The 16,409-nt window shown below is 47.2% G+C and overlaps 1 protein-coding gene and 2 long non-coding RNA genes across 8 annotated transcripts in view; 1 reads left to right on the forward strand and 2 right to left on the reverse strand.

Moving 5' to 3' along the window:
* GRIP2 (glutamate receptor interacting protein 2) overlaps window positions 1-16,409 on the reverse strand; it is a 248,943-nt gene that overhangs the window by 231,655 nt on the left and 879 nt on the right. For 2 of the 5 annotated variants that reach the window (XM_035337745.1, XM_035337747.1), the window contains exons 2-3: window positions 16,268-16,336; window positions 14,469-14,576 (exon numbers count right to left, since the gene is read on the reverse strand). In XM_035337745.1, coding sequence (XP_035193636.1) covers window positions 14,469-14,523 — 55 coding nt within the window. In that variant the 5' untranslated portion in view covers window positions 14,524-14,576; window positions 16,268-16,336. Of the gene's footprint in view, window positions 1-5,083; window positions 5,275-14,468; window positions 14,715-16,267; window positions 16,337-16,409 lie in introns of those variants that run through there. The other 3 variants (XM_035337748.1, XM_035337749.1, XM_035337746.1) reach the window with 3 other exon arrangements.
* LOC118173311 lies at window positions 5,387-7,499 on the forward strand. 2 transcript variants are annotated; one of them, XR_004754118.1, is made up of 2 exons: window positions 5,387-5,434; window positions 5,723-7,499. It is a non-coding gene; the product is annotated as an uncharacterized LOC118173311 (long non-coding RNA). The 2 variants fall into 2 exon arrangements; XR_004754119.1 differs by lacking the exon at window positions 5,387-5,434 and adding an exon at window positions 5,507-5,608.
* LOC118173312 lies at window positions 5,545-8,877 on the reverse strand. The gene is made up of 2 exons (XR_004754120.1): window positions 6,529-8,877; window positions 5,545-5,974 (listed from the first exon to the last, which is right to left on the reverse strand). It is a non-coding gene; the product is annotated as an uncharacterized LOC118173312 (long non-coding RNA).

Below are 16,409 nucleotides of genomic sequence, written 5' to 3' on the forward strand. Positions count from 1 at the left end.
TTCCCCGACACCTCCCCTTCCAACGGGAGAAGGTGCCAAACCACTGCAGCTGATGCACTTGATGCACTGAGCATCACCACTCAACACTGCTAATACGGCGACACCTTTGCAAGAAGCCCGATAGAACGGAATGGCTTCAGAGGCAGCACAAACTGCACGATGCCCCTACAGTTCTGTGCAGCTGAGCTGTGCAAACAGGCTCATATTCAGGTTGTAAGATTTGGCAGACCACTTAAAAATAAAACAAGCCAAAAAAAAAAGCTGTCTATAACCACATTCCAATGGGGCTTTGAAATCACTCAGTAAAACCCTAGCGGCTTCATCCCTACTCAGTTGTGCAGGACTTTTCCGTCAGAGCTGGATTGTACAACTGCTGAAGTGCAGGATCAAAAGCAGCAGCACGAATTCAGCACAGCGTGACGGTGCGACAGCAGGCAAGGAGCAGGCAAGCACAGCACTCGGGTGCGTTACTCCCTCACTTGACGGGCACCAAATCCACATCAACATATTAATGAACGAAGAAGACCCCATCAAAGTCTAGCAGGATTTGCTCTGGCTGTCCCATCAGTTTGATGAATGAACGTTATCCCTTAAGCATTACCACTGCAGCCTTCAAGCAATCCTAATTCCCCACCATACTTCACTTGAGGGTCAGAACCTCTCTTCCTACATTTTATTTAAAAGCAGTGGCCTGGATAATTAGTATTATCAAAAAACAGCAGCCCATAAATTCCTGAGCAGTGTGTGTGCAGGTCCTCGTTTCTGACAGAGCTCGGACGCACGGTAAAAGCATCACACGCAGGAATACGTTCATACATCGCATTCAGCACAGACCTCACGGCCCTTCAGCTGCACAACACTCAGATCGCACGCTAAGTGACAGCCACGGAGCTGAATTTCTTCACTGAAAATTAAGTGCCTGTATAATAGATCTTGTTATTGTAGGCTTGGACAAAAGGACTCTGCACGGCAAGGTCTTAAAGCTGAACAGACTCCACCTGGCACTGAAAGATGGTTCTAAGACAACTTGATAAATTCACAAACTCCTTTCTGAATGACTGAGTTACTTCTGATGTGGCAAGCACAAGAGCAAACACCTCATTTTAAGCAGCGGAGTATTCCGACTGATTTCAAATTACACACACCACAGTCTGCAAGATCAAAACGTTCATGGATAACTGAACAAAAGACGATTCACATGATTTTTACTGATAGTCCGCTTTAGTTATTCTACGCATTACATGTGCATCTCGAACACCACAGAGCTGTGTGAAAAATCACCTCATTTTCTGCTAATCGTGCAGAAATGCACAATTTCTATCTTCACCTTTTGGGGATGTTTCTCTTTATGTCTGTGATTAAGTAAAAATCTAAAAAAAGAAACCCCTCTCCAGCGATAATCAGTTTCACAGCCATGGAGCTAAACATCCCGGTACACTGCTCCGAGGACAGAGCCCAAATCTGATGCTTAGAGCCCAGCTGTTATAAACCTCCTCGAGACAGACCGCTGTGATATTTTTACCTTTCCGTTATAAAAAATTAAACAGCTCTGCCAAAACCATGAAATATCACCCTCCTGCTAAATTTTCCCCAGGGTCCCCCTCCTGCCAAACTGCTCCCACAGCGGGATGAGGCAGGTGAAAGCGAGAAACTCACCAACCCTTTTCACTTGGTCGCCTTCACCCCCCAGATCAGCCCGCACCGCGAAGGATCGCCCCTTCCCCGCGCCCCGCGGGACACCTCTGCCCGTGGTGCCACGGCTGCACAGCAGCACGGTGCCCCTATATGCTCCTACAGCTGTTTCCAAGGTAACCAGCACAGAGCCATATACAAGGGAAAGGAGAAAACAGCAGCCATGCAGCCCTGCGATATTCCCACTTTTCGGAGCAGGTCGGAGTTGCCGCTTTCCCTCCCTCCCTCCCAGCTGCCCCCTGTGGTTCATGCAGGGGGTGGGTAACTGGCTTCGGGTTCTGGAATCCCAGTGCATCAGTCTTCAATTATATGTATTCTTAAGAAAAAGGATAAGGCATCATATTGGGGTTTTTAAGGTGCGAGTCCAATTTTCTGGTTCTACTGAGGAAAACCATCTGGGGGAGGTCAGAGAATTATATCAACCACCTAAATTTACACCCAAATCCTGTATTCCTTCCCAGCCAAAGTAGAAAAGTGCCTCAGGTTTAGCAGAGGGTGCCTGCCCTCCCCCGAGCCCCGCATTACATGAGGCTACGCACCTAGGTAGCGCCCACATCCCTCAGCTAGGAGGGCCATCTCTCTGCAGACAGTCTCCTCACCCACTCAGATATGCCAAAATCCCCACAGATTTTCCCACCTGCCCACATTTGTGCACTCTCCCAAAGCAGAAGTTTGCCTTCACTACTGAAAGCGGCGAGGATATGGCCCACATCTTGCAGTCCTCACGAAGAGGAGAGCAGCAGGAGGGGGAAAGCCCTGGCATGGCCAGCTGGTCACCTCAAAAAGAGAAGACAGCTGTGAAGAAGCAAAAACCAGCCCCAGATCTGACTGCAGAGCTCTGTGAAGGCAGAGCTGCCTGGCTGTGTGCTCAGACCTCTGCTCCCACATCCAGGAACAGCCCCATGGTTACGGAGCCCGACAGAATCAGCCCCGAGCTGCGAGTAACAGGGCCGTGACCGAGACAGGCTGGAGGGAACACATTTTCCATCAAGAATTTCCAAGCCATTAACATTGATTTTTTTTTTTCTTCCCCAACATCAATCAGAATAGTAGCACATCCCATGCACACCCCTCGTCTGATGAGGAACATAAACGTGTTAAAGAACACAGCATTTCTGCACCCTGCTCAGGAGTCACCCTTTTTCCCCATGGAAAGGAAGTTTTAAGGCAAAACATGCATAAGAAAATCACCGTGGGTGGTGTTTTTAAATGGCAATCATCCTCCAGCACAGCTCACGTACATCTCGCATTTTCCTATGTGACTTACCACGGCTGACCTTTTGGATACCAACTGTGATTAATGAAGCTTCCAACCCAGCACTGAATGGCTGCAAATTGCTAGAGATGCTCATCACATTAACATTCAGTACCCAAAACGTACCGCTCTTCCCAGCACAGATGTGCTCCCACTGAACACCGGGATGTTTGCTCTGGGAGTTTACGTACTGCAGCCCTCAGAGAAAGCTGACATGTCAATTGGACAGAGAACACGCGTGGGGGAAAAGCAAGCTCCCAGCCTGGATGTGTGAAACAAAATTAACCCCATCTGCATGGGCACCGAGATGCCAATAAGGCAGACATAAATTGTTTTGAATAAGGAAGAATTCTGACTTCCAGTTTATCACAGACTGTTTGGAGGTTGGTTTGGGAAATCTAAACCCAGATGGAACCCTGCAGAGATGTCCTGATGCTGTTAAATACTACACGATGATAAACTGTCTCTGGAGCCCAGTTAAAGCTCATCCCGTGCCTGCTAACACCGCAGCGCTACAAGAGCATTACCAAGTAACTTCTCTGTTACCTCAGCTGAGCTGCGTTCTGCAATACGAGCATGGGACTGGTTGCCTTGGGGAAGGAGGAGAGAATTTCCCATCAAACTCAGCACATCCTTTAGCAGACACACACCTCCCCATGCAAGATTTACTCAAAAAAAAAAAAAATGTGCTTCACTAAGCAGTAACTTGCAAAGACAAACTACACAAGCCACCCTGAGAAACAAATGCAACACCACCAGGAAAAGCACCCAACATCCCTGAAGGGATGCGATGTGGAGACCAGCGTCCCAGTCACAGACTTGCTGCAGTGCTGGGATGAGGTCAGAGCGAGGGAGGATGAGGAGGAAATACTTTACATAAACCCAGAACGTACACATGAATTCGCAGGGAAAGTAACACGGCAAACCCCACTCGGCTGGGCAGCCAGGGCTCTCTGCTCTAAGTGTTCTTTAGGGCCCCCAAAGCCATCCCTGGTCCAGCAGGGCAGGAGCATCCCCCTCAGCTGCAGCAGGGCAGCGTTACAAAGCACTGCACCACGCCAGGGCAGCACTCACACAGGCAGGTCTCGGCGTGGGGAACGGGACTGATTTTCTCTTACACAAGACAAGACCTCTGATTTCTGGCAGCACTCTCTCTTAGTGGGTGGAAGCCGTGGTCCCAGAGGGGCCAAACATCAGAAATAAATGGTGCTCACCCAAACAGCGACATCAGAAACACGGAGCAGCTGAACAACTGAGGGACCCCGCGAGGCACCTAGCAGCACAATTTCTCTCCTTGCTTACTAACCAACAGGACCAGAGAATTCCCTGATTTGTGCATTACTCACACCAAATGGTGCAACGGGCTGCTGCTTCTGATATTTGTAAGTCTGCTTGCCACAGCAGGCAGCCAGGGAAGGGATGTGAAGGAAAAAACTCAACTCACTGTTAATCACTTGCAGTGAAGCAGCTGAGGTCAAAAAAACTGAGGTTAACAAATTCCCCCTTGCTTCTGCCCATGCCAGCTCAGCTCCTGCACCTAAGCCTTATGAGAGCACAACAGCAGAGCGCTTCATTCCCCAGGATAAACTTTCCCCACTGCTCCCACCCTGCCCACCTCCAAAGCCCAGAGCCGGTGCGCCAGGCTCCCTAACGCTGTGCCACCTCGTGGATGCCTTCTCCCGACTTCCAGGAGCTCGGGTCCAGCGTTCATTTAAAATCAGCACGTAAACAAAATCATTCCCGGTCCCAGCGAGCAACAGCAAGCAGCACAATAGGAGCTGCTCCCGCATCGCATCCTCGGTGCGACTGGCGAGCCCTTCCAGCCCCATTTTGGGGCCGGGTGCTGGGGAGAGGTACCGGCTGCAGGCAGGAGCAGCCCAGCTTTAGGAAGTTGGAGCTTCCAGCCCTCCGAACACCCACCGGGGACGGGGCAGCCGGCTCCCCATCCTGCAAGCAGTGGGAGCGAGCCCAAGGTCTCACCCCCCTCCCGGGGATGGAAGGACACCTTGGCTGCAGCGAAGTTTAACGGCGATAAAAACAACCCCTCCGTCGCTTCCCCTCCGAGAGAAAAAATGATAACGGGGAGAAGCAGACAAGAGCATCCCCATTCCTCCTCCTCCCCCCGGCCGCTCTCACCATCCTCTTGCATCCGCTGCAGGCACAGGGCGAGGCTCTTCCTCCAGCCCGGCATGGCGCCGGGGCAGCGCTGCCGCCCCCCGGGGCACCGGGCACGGCTGGAGGGGGGGGGCTGATAAACCCGGGGGGAGGGCAACGGGAGCGGCGCTGCCGAGCGCCGCCGGGTCCCGGCGCTTTATGGCCGGGCGGGGCGTGCGGCGGGGCTCGGGTCCGCCTCCCCTGTGCCCGCCCTAAGGCTGGGGGCGGGGAGGTGACCCCCCCTTAGCCCCCCCACCCCTTCACATCCCCCCCGCAGGTTAGGTAGGGGGTCCCGGGGGGACGCCTCCGCCTGCTGCAGCTACCCCGGTACAGGTGCGCCCTGGGGGGGCTCCCCCGGTTTGTGCCGAACTTGGGGCTCCTGCAAGAGAAGTTGCACAGCGGCCGGGCTGCCGCCCTTCGTCTTCGTCATGGCCGCTTGCAAGTCCGAGGGGGGGGCACTGAGAAGCATCTCTGGCATTTCGTAATGTTCCAGAGGTTTCGGTGCTGGTAGGCAAGCACAAAGGAGATGTTTATTGCATGTGCCAGGGGAGCCGGGGCTTTAATTTCCTGGGGGCAACATATCTCCACAATGACTAGCAGCTTTTTTTTGTTCTTCATCAGGCCTTTTGTTATCTGGCTGGTAGGTCTCACTCCGCATCTCTGCCTCCCTTTGTGATAACATTATGTGCAGTGTCTGCTATAACCCAAAATATTAGGGACCAAGTTCGCCCTGGGACAGCATGAGCTAATGCCCGTGTCAGAAGGCTCCCGACGTGGTCCAGACGCAGCTGCTGTAATGCCAAAGGAACGTGTCCATCCAGATACATCTGTATGGACTTCAGCTTCATTTCAGAACAGCGTTTCTATCTTTACCTGAAGGAAAAGCTGTTGTTTCAGGATAGCCCAAGGATGGGGCACATGCCAAGCTGGATGGCACGAGGCTGGAGGCCCCTCCTGTGCCTGCAGAAAACCCCAGAGGTGCTGCCAGGAGAGCCTGCTTGAAATGACCTCCTTCCTGCAGCTCTGTTTGTCCTGCAAGCAAACCAGCTTCAGCAGAAAGGGGCTGGAAACAGACAGCTATGGAAATCAGTGATTTCAGAGGGCTCTGAGGGGATGAGGATCCTAAGTGAGACACTTGAGTTAAATACCTATAGTTAGACCAGCTGAGCATTTTCTATTCCTCCCCTTACAGGTGCTTGAGAAGCAATATAAGAGCTGGACTAGAGAGGATCTGTTCTGAAGTTACTGTCAGTACTGTTCTCCCTGCGGGGTCAGGCTCAGATAACCATAACCCCATGAGAACAGCCCTCTTCCTTAAGCATAAGAGTTCCCAGCGCTGCAGACGGCGGTGCACAATGCCTGAGCACTGCTCAAGAGGTTCCCATCACAGCAGAGCAAAACAGGCTCCTGCATTCCGTATTTCTAACCAGGGCATTACCCGTCAGTTTAAAGGACAGTGATTGGAGTGATGGCACCTGAAGGCTTATTCCTGCCAGCTGGCACAATCACTTCTGAGAGATTTCCTGAGGAACATCAGCAGCAGGAGCAGATAGCTTAGACCCTGCCTGTCTCCTACCAGCAGCACAGAAACAAGCAATCACATAAAAATTCACAGGAACAAAAACATCTTTGCCCACAGTTGCCATTAGAATAGAAAACTAAGTAGGGTTTGGCTTCCCATTCAGCTGGAACTTCTTAAAAAGCTCCTTTTGTTACATTAAATATGACACTTTCCCGCAGCTTGCTCCTCAGGGGAGAACACAGCCCCCTACAAGTGGATCGCAAACATACCTGGTACCTTTGGGCCTAGCAACGACTCACGGCTCCTTGGCTGGATCCAAGCAGGACACATCACACGAACTTACAGGAAGTCTGTGACGTGCACAGAAGATTCCAGCTGACAACAAAAGTCAGAAGTTTGTTAGAGAAGAGGGAGGAGACAGCAGTTGTTCATAGCTAAAACCCAGCACAAATGCTGCGGAGATGCCTGACTGACTCAGCCCCCACAGGCCCACCACCTGCCCCTTCTGGGCCTGAGTTTCCTCAGCTGTAAGTTGTCATTGCTTGAAGATATTCAGATTCTGTGTATTAGAAGAGCATTCCCGGAAAAGTGAATGTTATTGATCTAACATTGCTCTCAGTAAAAGTAATGAGAGTCTGAGGAAAACATGGTATGTGAAGGGGCTTTTAAATGTAAGGTCAAATTGATACTTTTTGTGCCTAAAAACTCATCTGTTTTTACCATTTAAACTGGCTAGTTTCGTAAAAAACTCCCTCCCTTAATCGCTTTAGACCATCACGGTACAATGGTACTACTTTTAGAGAACATTAGTGCCACAGAAATAATTAAACCTAAAAAAAGCAAGCACAGTGCTAGTTGGAAATATAGCCCAGGGCTTTTAACAATTGAATTTGTCACATACATTATTGTAGAAAGACCCAAAGTTGATATGGTGAGATTCTCTAAAGCACTCAACATTAGCCTGACTTCAGTACCCAAATGGGAAATTGTGCTGGAGAAACAAAAATACAGCTAAAAATATTGGTGGTGTGTTCATAAGCAGAGTCAATATCAAGCATGCTACAGTATATATTTGGAGGGGAGGTCCTTTGGAAGGGTGTCCTGCAGGGATATTTTGAGCTGCAGAAAATCTGTAGGAAACCTCAGAAGTGCCTAAGCAAAGGCTCAGGTCTGTCACCAATCACACAAACCAGGCTTTTCAAACCAGCTGGATCTACCACCGCTGTGTCGCACACTATATGCACAGGGTGGTGAGCAGCCAGTGGTATCACACATTGGGTGAGAGGAGGCTCCCATGCACTAGACAAGTCCCATTTTCCTTCAAGTTTTTTTTTGCATCCATCTTGTCCTTAATCTGTACCTCTCCAGATTTCTCCAGCAAATTCTCCCATCATGTGGTCCCTCACCTTGGAGGCCACTCACTTCATCAGCCCACAGGGGGAATAAGCTGACTCCTTGCAACCAGGAAAATGAGTAAAATAAGACAACTTTCACTACAAGACCCAAAACAAGTGATTTAAGGCATCCCCTTTTACCATTTCCAAGTCAGGGAGGAGCTGGCACTTAGGAGGTCCCTAGAAGTGGTGCTGCTGTCCTTCCATCACTTCCATCGCTTGGGTGAAGATGTGCCACTAGTGAGGGGCTTTCCCCAGGGCCACCCTGTTTCACCACTAACCCAGAGGCATCATGTTGCCCTTTGGGGCAACAGAAAGGACACTTGATGCATCTCTGGGATCAGCTGTTGCAAGCCCACCTGTGCAAGCTGGGGGCTCTGCCTTCTGTACTGACTTACTGCTATTGCCTGGCAGCATTCAATATTAAGATCAAGCTAGAAATTACTTTGACCTCTGTAATCCAGCACAGAGGAAATCTATTTAGGTATCTAAACCAATCTTCTCCTTTCTTTCTTCCCCTCTTCTGCACTTAATTTATTAAGATATATTTTCTTTCTCTAACAAGGTCAGGCTTCAAATGCTGATGCAGTGCACCCAGTATCCTTGCAGCTGGGGGTGGGAAAGGCAGGGGACCATGGACAGCCTATTTCCATCCCACCGTGACAAGTAAGTAGCACAGCTACTCTAATGCAGACCCAGTCTCTATTTTCACCTCCCAGGAACACAGAATGGGATGGGGGATACAAGGCATAAACGTCTGTCACAACACAGCATCAGGAGGAGTTCGTTTCCCTGAGGACTGCTACAACTCTCAGCTGCATGCAGCAGCGTTCTGTAACCCACAGGCAGCAGTGAACAGTATCAAGATCATGGAATTTAGAAATAATCCAGTCATGCTAGAAGGTTAAAGGCAGTTTTTAAATGGATTATCTTCATTTTGCTATCACCACCGGAGGCTGATCAATATCAAATTCACCTATTAATCCCACTTGGTACTGTTATGCCTTCAACGCAGGCAGTGCAAGCAGTTTATTCAGCTTGAAGTCTGCTTCTTGTTAGAGAGGTACACCTTCATACTACAGACTGCAGCAGAAGTGCTCATGTCCAACTAGGTTGAAGTCTGGAAGTAATCTGTCATTTCAACTTTTCTGGGCAATACTCATCCCTCTGAAAGGCTGAATATCTTTTAGAGAAGCAGAGAACATCTTTGGATTTCATTGACAGAACTGATCCCTTTTATGAGCACCAGAGCACAGCAGTGACTGTATCCTCATGTTCCTGCTGGAAGGGAACTCAGAAGAGCTCCTGGCTTCTGTCCCAGAGGTGTGCTCGGAGGTCAGCTCTGAAGCTGGATCCTCACCTCTTTCCTTGGAAGTTACAGCACGAGCACAAGGGAGCTCTGACCAGTCCTTCACCTCCTTCCAAAGGCACATTTGTTCAGCAACAGGCCTGCACAGCATGCATGTAATCGGCTCTGAAGCGGTGGGGCTGCTTGCCAGCAGCACACCCGGCGGTGTGAGGTGCCTCTGCCTGGCTCTGCTCCTCCTGTGGCACCAGCAGGGCCCTCCCTCTGGGGCTGAGGCCTGTCTTCGCTGATCTGATGCTGATGCCAAAGCTTTAGGCCTTGCCTCCCTCTGAGGATGCTGTTTAGAGCAAATCACAAACACCAGACACCTTTTGTGCCAGGAACACTAGGGACGGGATGCCCACATCGTGTTCCCAATCTAATGTCTCTGCTGAGGCCCTGTGTGGAGGTTCTCCATGTTTACCTCCCAAAGACCCGGAGACATGAAAGCAGGGAGGGGTGTGAGGGCCTTGCAGCACACGGAGCTCCCCTGCAGCTGCTGCACATTGGTTTCCCGGCTGCTGAGGCAGGTTTCAGAAACCCAATACACCGAGGTAACCGTGTATGTTGTGTGTTATTTTCTGTAGCTTCCAACTCCAAGCAGTTTGGCACAGGGCCTCAAGTGCTAGCAGCTGAAACAGTTGCCTAACACTATTAATATTTGCTCACAGCTGGACAGCGTGAGAGACAACAGCCATTTGGTCCTATCCTATGTGAAAGCCTCCTTGAGATGGCCAGCTGACAGCTTTGTCTGGGTTACAGTGAAGATACTGTGTGATCTGGACTGCTGTTGAGGAAGACCAGAGAGTTAAAACAAGCCTGAACTCACTCTGTCACAGCAGTCTAAGAGCCACTTTTTTGACTTGACTGAAGATGGTGTTGCTGGAAACATGTTCTTTTCCCTTTCAAAACCACCTTTAGGTTTTCCTCTTTCCCTTTCTTTTTGCTTCTGTTAGTTTCTCCCTTGCACACACCAACTTTCCCCCTAGACACACACACTCAGTGCTGCACACCACACACAGCATCACTAATAAATCACTCATTTGCACCACATCCAGATGCTCACCTTCATGGAGTCACATAATCCTCTCACACAAGAGCAGTGCTTATCACCATTTACCATCACAGAAATCCCCATATCATCCCACCACTGTATAAAGGTTTTAATTCCAGGCATTTGCTTAGCAGCAAGTTCACAATTTGCCTCTGGCTACGTAAAGTTTCATCTCTGCTCCTCACTGCAGAGGTGCCTCAGGGAGGTTTTACAAATCACGTTGGTGCGAAAGTTATCAAGCATGGGGTAGTCAGCCCTGCACCACTGAGCACCCCAGGTGCCAGGGACCTCAGCTGGGGAAAGCTTTCAGTTAGGACACACTCAGTGTCTTAACACCCACAGAAGTAATATGTAGCAGAAGTCCTTCTGTGCCATCTACTAACGTGACAGCAAGACTTGCCCAGAACTTGATTTATAATTACACTGGAAGTAAAGGGAGGACAAGAACAACTGAGCCATTGCTCAGCACAGCCAAACTCAGGGCAGCAGCTGGCAGATTTGACTTCGACTTGTTTGGTCCTGCTGGTCCTGCACCATCCAGACCCCACTAACTAGGAGCTGTGCTAAATGAGTTTGAGGTGAGCTGCAGTTATTCATCGGTGGCAGGTGCAGCACTTCTGGATGTGAGAACAGGCTTGGACCCAGCTTTCATTCCTCCGACAATCTCAGGCTCCCTCCTGAGCCTTCCTTAAATCAGAACTGGCGTTAAGCACTCACCTATTCCATCAGAAACCACTCCAAGCTACTGCAGTTGATACTAAGCAAGGAAACACCATCAACCCATCTGTCAATAAGGAACATCCACATTTGCATCTCACAAAGACTATTTTCAATATTGCCACTAGATAAAATTCAATGTTTTCCTTCTTTTTTTTTTCTTGTCAGTGAACAGAAATAGTTAGAAAAGTGAAGAGGATGCAGAAAGCAATGCTACAGCTCCATTAATGTATGTTAAGAGTCCTTATACGACTATCTTGCTTCCTCCTCCTCCTCATTGTGAGCCAGCTCTGGCTATCAGTAACACATTAATGACTGCAATCCATTTCAGAGCAGGAAAGGAGACAAGACAGTTGTAAATCATTGTGACTGGCTGTTAATCTTAATGGAAATACTCCATATTTCTGGGTATGTTCAAAGGGGAGGGAAAAAACAATAGCATTCCTTTTTGTGTTTTGCCATAGACTTACAGGAAAGGAAGCATCTACTAACTATTCTGGCTGATCATGTCAGGTTTAGGTCAGGCTGACAGTTGGATTTAATAATCTCAGAGGTCTTTTCCAACCTACATGACTCTGTGATTCTATGATCTCTCCCACGCTACCTAGCAAGGAAACAAGTACTTTTGGTACGAGAAAAAGCAAAGCCCCCTTCACCTCCAGGCAGCGTAGGCTCCCTCCTCTGGTGTTTTATGAAATACTGAAATTTACGCTTTGTATGGCTCCCTGGTATAGCTGAGGAGTTGCTTGGCACTTGTCAAAGCTTTAATAGAGCAATCATTGGACTTATGCCTGATGTAGTTATTCATTTTGAAATATTATTCTCCTCATTTCACTTGTCTATATTTGACTAATGGCAGCAGTGCCACACACATTTCCATGCGCTCTATGTACAGAAACTCAGTATTTCTTTTCCCAATTATTTCTAAAATAACATCTATAATCACTGAGCTCTCTTTGTGACACATATAGCAACACTTCAGTGCCTTCTGGGCTTCTATTTTAGGTAACCTTTGTATCAGGAGGAGTGTGTATGTGTGTGCACACGCCTCAGTGCCCCTCCAAAGCGAACAGCCCTTTTGGAGAATTCCTTACCTACATGGTTTTATCCCCAGCAAGGCCACTGCAGGCTCTGTATTTGACAGGGTGGTAGCTGCTCTGCTCAGGCTACTTACCATACAAGCACTTGTCCAACTTTTATTTCAGAGCTGGCTAAAGCAGAAGCCAAAACTTGAGTCCTGCTAACCCACGGGGAATTGGAACTGACAACCTGAAATCCAAGGTCAGCCCCTCTTGCAGGTCTGGGCTCTCCCCTTGTCCTGTTCCTCACGCTACTTTTCATGTATGAGACTGGAAGGGTGGGGAGAGGAAGCCAATTTATCCCTCAAATGCTGGAGAGATGACAGGGAACCGCAGGGGGGAGATGATTATTTATGTAAGGTAACCTCTGCTAAGTGCTGACAGCACCGCGGCGATATGACTACGTGGCTGTAACAACAGTCTCCTACTGCCATCTACTGTGTTGAGACATCCAGTTAGCAGCACAAGGGACTCACCTCTGTGACATTGCTGTGGAGGGAGGCTGGGAATGAGCCATCCACAGCTGTCCCTTTCTTCCCTAGATGCAGATCTCTTTTCCTGGGGCAGATTCTGCTATCCAGACCTTTGAGCATGTCCTCAAACTTGTGTGATGCTCAACTACTTTGGGCAGACAGACAACATGCCTCTTCCACCTCATGATTTGGGGGCAACGCGGGGGGTGACCGATGGTGAAAAAGCACTTTATTTTCAACAGATTTATCTGCAATAAAAAGGAATCCAAACTAGAATGGATCAAGGTTTTTAGCCACAGCTGAAAAAAAAGTCCTACAGTTTAAGGCATCTAAAAGCAGCTTGTCACCATGAGGATATCAGAGAAGGAATACTTAGAAAAAAAATGCTTCGTTTGTATAAATAAAAAAATCACAGCTGTCACTTAGCCATCTAGGCAAACATATGGTGGATGACTGCTAGGTAACCAACGCACATATGCTAGGGAAACTCCATACCCAATTATGCCGATTTAACTCTCTCCAATGCATCAAGGTAAGAGTGATCATATGCCAGAGAAGTATACGATCATATGTTCAAAATATGTTGATTTAATCATTCCTGTGCATCAGGAAATCACACGCAGAGCCAGTCTGCTCAGTTTTGCCAGCCCATCTCCAGCTCAGTGTCAAGAGCTAGACCCTCCATACCCACAAAGGAGGCAGAAGGGGAGTCTCCATGTCTGCATCTCAAAGTACAATTCAAAGATCATCGATAACCAAAAGGACAAAGATTTGCTTTATATTCATTTTAAAACAGGCACATGCTTTGGCTTTTCTAGCCTGAGAAAACAAATGAGAAACCTCAGGCTAGTTTTCTGTGGTTCTAAGGAAACAAAAACAAAACAAAACAAAAAACAAACAAACATACAAAAAAAAAAAAAAAAAAAAAAAACATGCTGCTTTGCTCTGAGCTGAAATCTCACTCGGTACACACTTTAATGTCACCACTCAGTATGTGTTTAAAAAGCACCAACAGCAAATCAGTGATATTGTGCTAGGACTAGTAAATATCAGTTATTCCCCCCCTCCTCCAAAGCAGTCTAAGAATTTGTTACAGGACCCAGGTTCCTGCCACCACGTCAGGAAACCTGAATTTGCTGCCGGGAGCCTGCTGGTTTAAAATAACTCAACTCAAACTGTGGCTATAAACAGAATGATTTCACAGGCAGTGAGGGTGATATAAACATGGCTCACATCATCACCCTGACACTAAATGAACATCAATAACAAGGTTTCAACTCAGAGCTAGAAAGCAGCCACTTCAGAAAGTCACAGCTGCAATGAGCATCTGCCCATGTACCTGGCACAATCAATAGCCCAGTGATTTCTTTAAAAGCAGAAAAACAAAGCATGAAGTGGGTACAAACTTCAAGGTTTCCGACTGTTATGCTCTGGTAGCTGCCTTTTAATAGACACGTAACTTTACCACTGTAAAAGGACGGATTTGCTTGGCCAGGTTCAGCGTAAAGGCATGGCTGTATGCAGAGCAAGCATGAATTCACCACCAGCATCCTCACGCAGATTGGGAACAGTGCTTTCACAGGACAGATTTCAAGGAGAAAACACGCTTTCAGGGAGAAAAAAAAATACATTGTGGTTTTGTTGTTTTAAATAACTTGTCAAATGTTTTTAGATAGATCCTGAGGCTGTGTAGAAAAAGGATCATTGAGCCCAATTCCTTCCCATGAGCATCCATTCCCAGATCAGTCTCCCCCTTCACTGCCACATTCCCCTCTTGCCTTACCTCCATCCTGCATTCTCTGCAGACAAAGAGCAAGGCTCTTCCTCCAGCCCGGCATCCCAGAGAAAGAAACAAGCCTGCAGCCTCTCCAAAGGGCTCACAGATGTGCAGCTGCAGTGGAAAACCCAGCTTCTCTATAGGGCTACGCCTTGACACAGAGGCAAGTTCATCCGTGCCTGCAAAGAGAGGAAAACTTGACTTCATGCGAAAGCCTGATTGGGAACCATCCAGGCTGCATCTTGCTGCAGGGATGGAGCCACTTCACATGTCCACGGCAGAAGAAACAGATGGTGAGAGAGGAGCGGACAGATGAATGGGTACATCTCAAGGAGCTGAGCAATTGCTTAAAGGGCAAGTTTGTCTTTTATGCCAGCTGCACAGAAACTACAGACAACAAAATACTCATAAAGCAGTGTATTCCAATAGGTATGGGTTCCTTTCCAGGGGATGGAGGTATCCACCCTGCCATCTCCCAGTGCAACTGATGAGCCAAACACTTTTCTTAGGAACTTCCTTGTTTCTTACATTTCCAGGTCAGAAAATGTAAGCATTTATATCTCTTGGTACAGGAAATACTGAGAAACATGTTTACCTTTGGAGCTAGCACTCAAATTTTTCTTATTTTCCAGACTTAAGAGCATTTATTTGCACACGCTCCCTGAAGTATTATTACACCTATTTTCAAAACTTGCTAAGATGCATATAAAAATTGTGGTCATCGGTAACAGTTTTCTAAATTAATTTCAGTTTCTATAACTATGTCCCTCCTACAGATCCCGCAGTGAAATTGCATTATGCCTATTTCTAATCTAAATTGTTGCATGCTCTTAGGGAATCCCTACTTTCTGTCTATATTTGAGAAAAAATATAATTTATACCCAAGTAGAGCAAAACAGACACTCCCCTTCTCGTAACACTTGAAGAGAGAAGGAAGGAAGATGCTGTCGATGTTAGACATGATTGAGTGCATTATAAAACTGTACATAAAATAACAGTTCCCTTAGAACAGGAAAATGCTACTTTAGATCTCATTTCAATTTAGCATTAACAAGTCAGATTTGTCTTCTGTGCCCATTTTGTAGCTTGCAAGTAAAAATAAGCTAGCACAAAAATAGGCTGGCATTGCAGCTTGTGACCCAAGAGGCAAAGAACTGGAGAGCCACATGCTCATCACAAAGTTGTCAGAGACACTGTTTCGCACCATTTCTGACTCTGACTTTCTACCCAGGATCGCACACACACAAACACAAAAAATAAAAATTAAATATTTAATCAAAGAATTAAAATCCTTCTCCTAACCTGCAGAGCTAAGGACTTACCCAAATTATTTGAATATTAATAATCTCAAAAAAATAATAATAATTAAAAAAATATATACCCATACTGCCCAGCTAGACTTTGGCCAGTAACGGTAGTTTTTTTTTGTGGTTTGTGGTATTTTTTGTGGTTCCCTCCTTCTCTCTGTTTTGCTGCACTAATTCAACATTTTTGTAAATACAATGCTAGAATACAAAAACAAATACTAAAACCTAGGTTGTACTTCAGGTCTCTTTAGACAGAACTCAGTAAAAGAAAATAAGATATGCTGCGACTTCGTCTTGGGAAGAGATGCAATCTTTGCTGCGAAGGAAAGAAGCACTTGGGATCCCTCATGTTACAGGAATTAGTTTACAAATAGCTTTGCTTATTCCACAGTCACTTGTGGTCTCATAAACTAAGTCTTTAACAAATTCAGACTGCATATTCCTGGTGGGCTAGAGAATTTAACTATGGGATGAAAGAAAAAAATATATATATCTTGCCCTATTTTTAGAAGGTGTTTGTTGACATAGCGCACGTTCCTTCATACGATAACTTCTGAGATGAAGAGCCTGGAGGGAAAAAAAAAAAAAAAAAAAAAAAAAGAAAAAGGATTTCTCCATCTCAGAGAAATATGGTTAAGTG

This window comes from Oxyura jamaicensis, chromosome 12 (assembly GCF_011077185.1).
Source record: "Oxyura jamaicensis isolate SHBP4307 breed ruddy duck chromosome 12, BPBGC_Ojam_1.0, whole genome shotgun sequence".
Lineage (NCBI taxonomy): Eukaryota > Metazoa > Chordata > Aves > Anseriformes > Anatidae > Oxyura > Oxyura jamaicensis.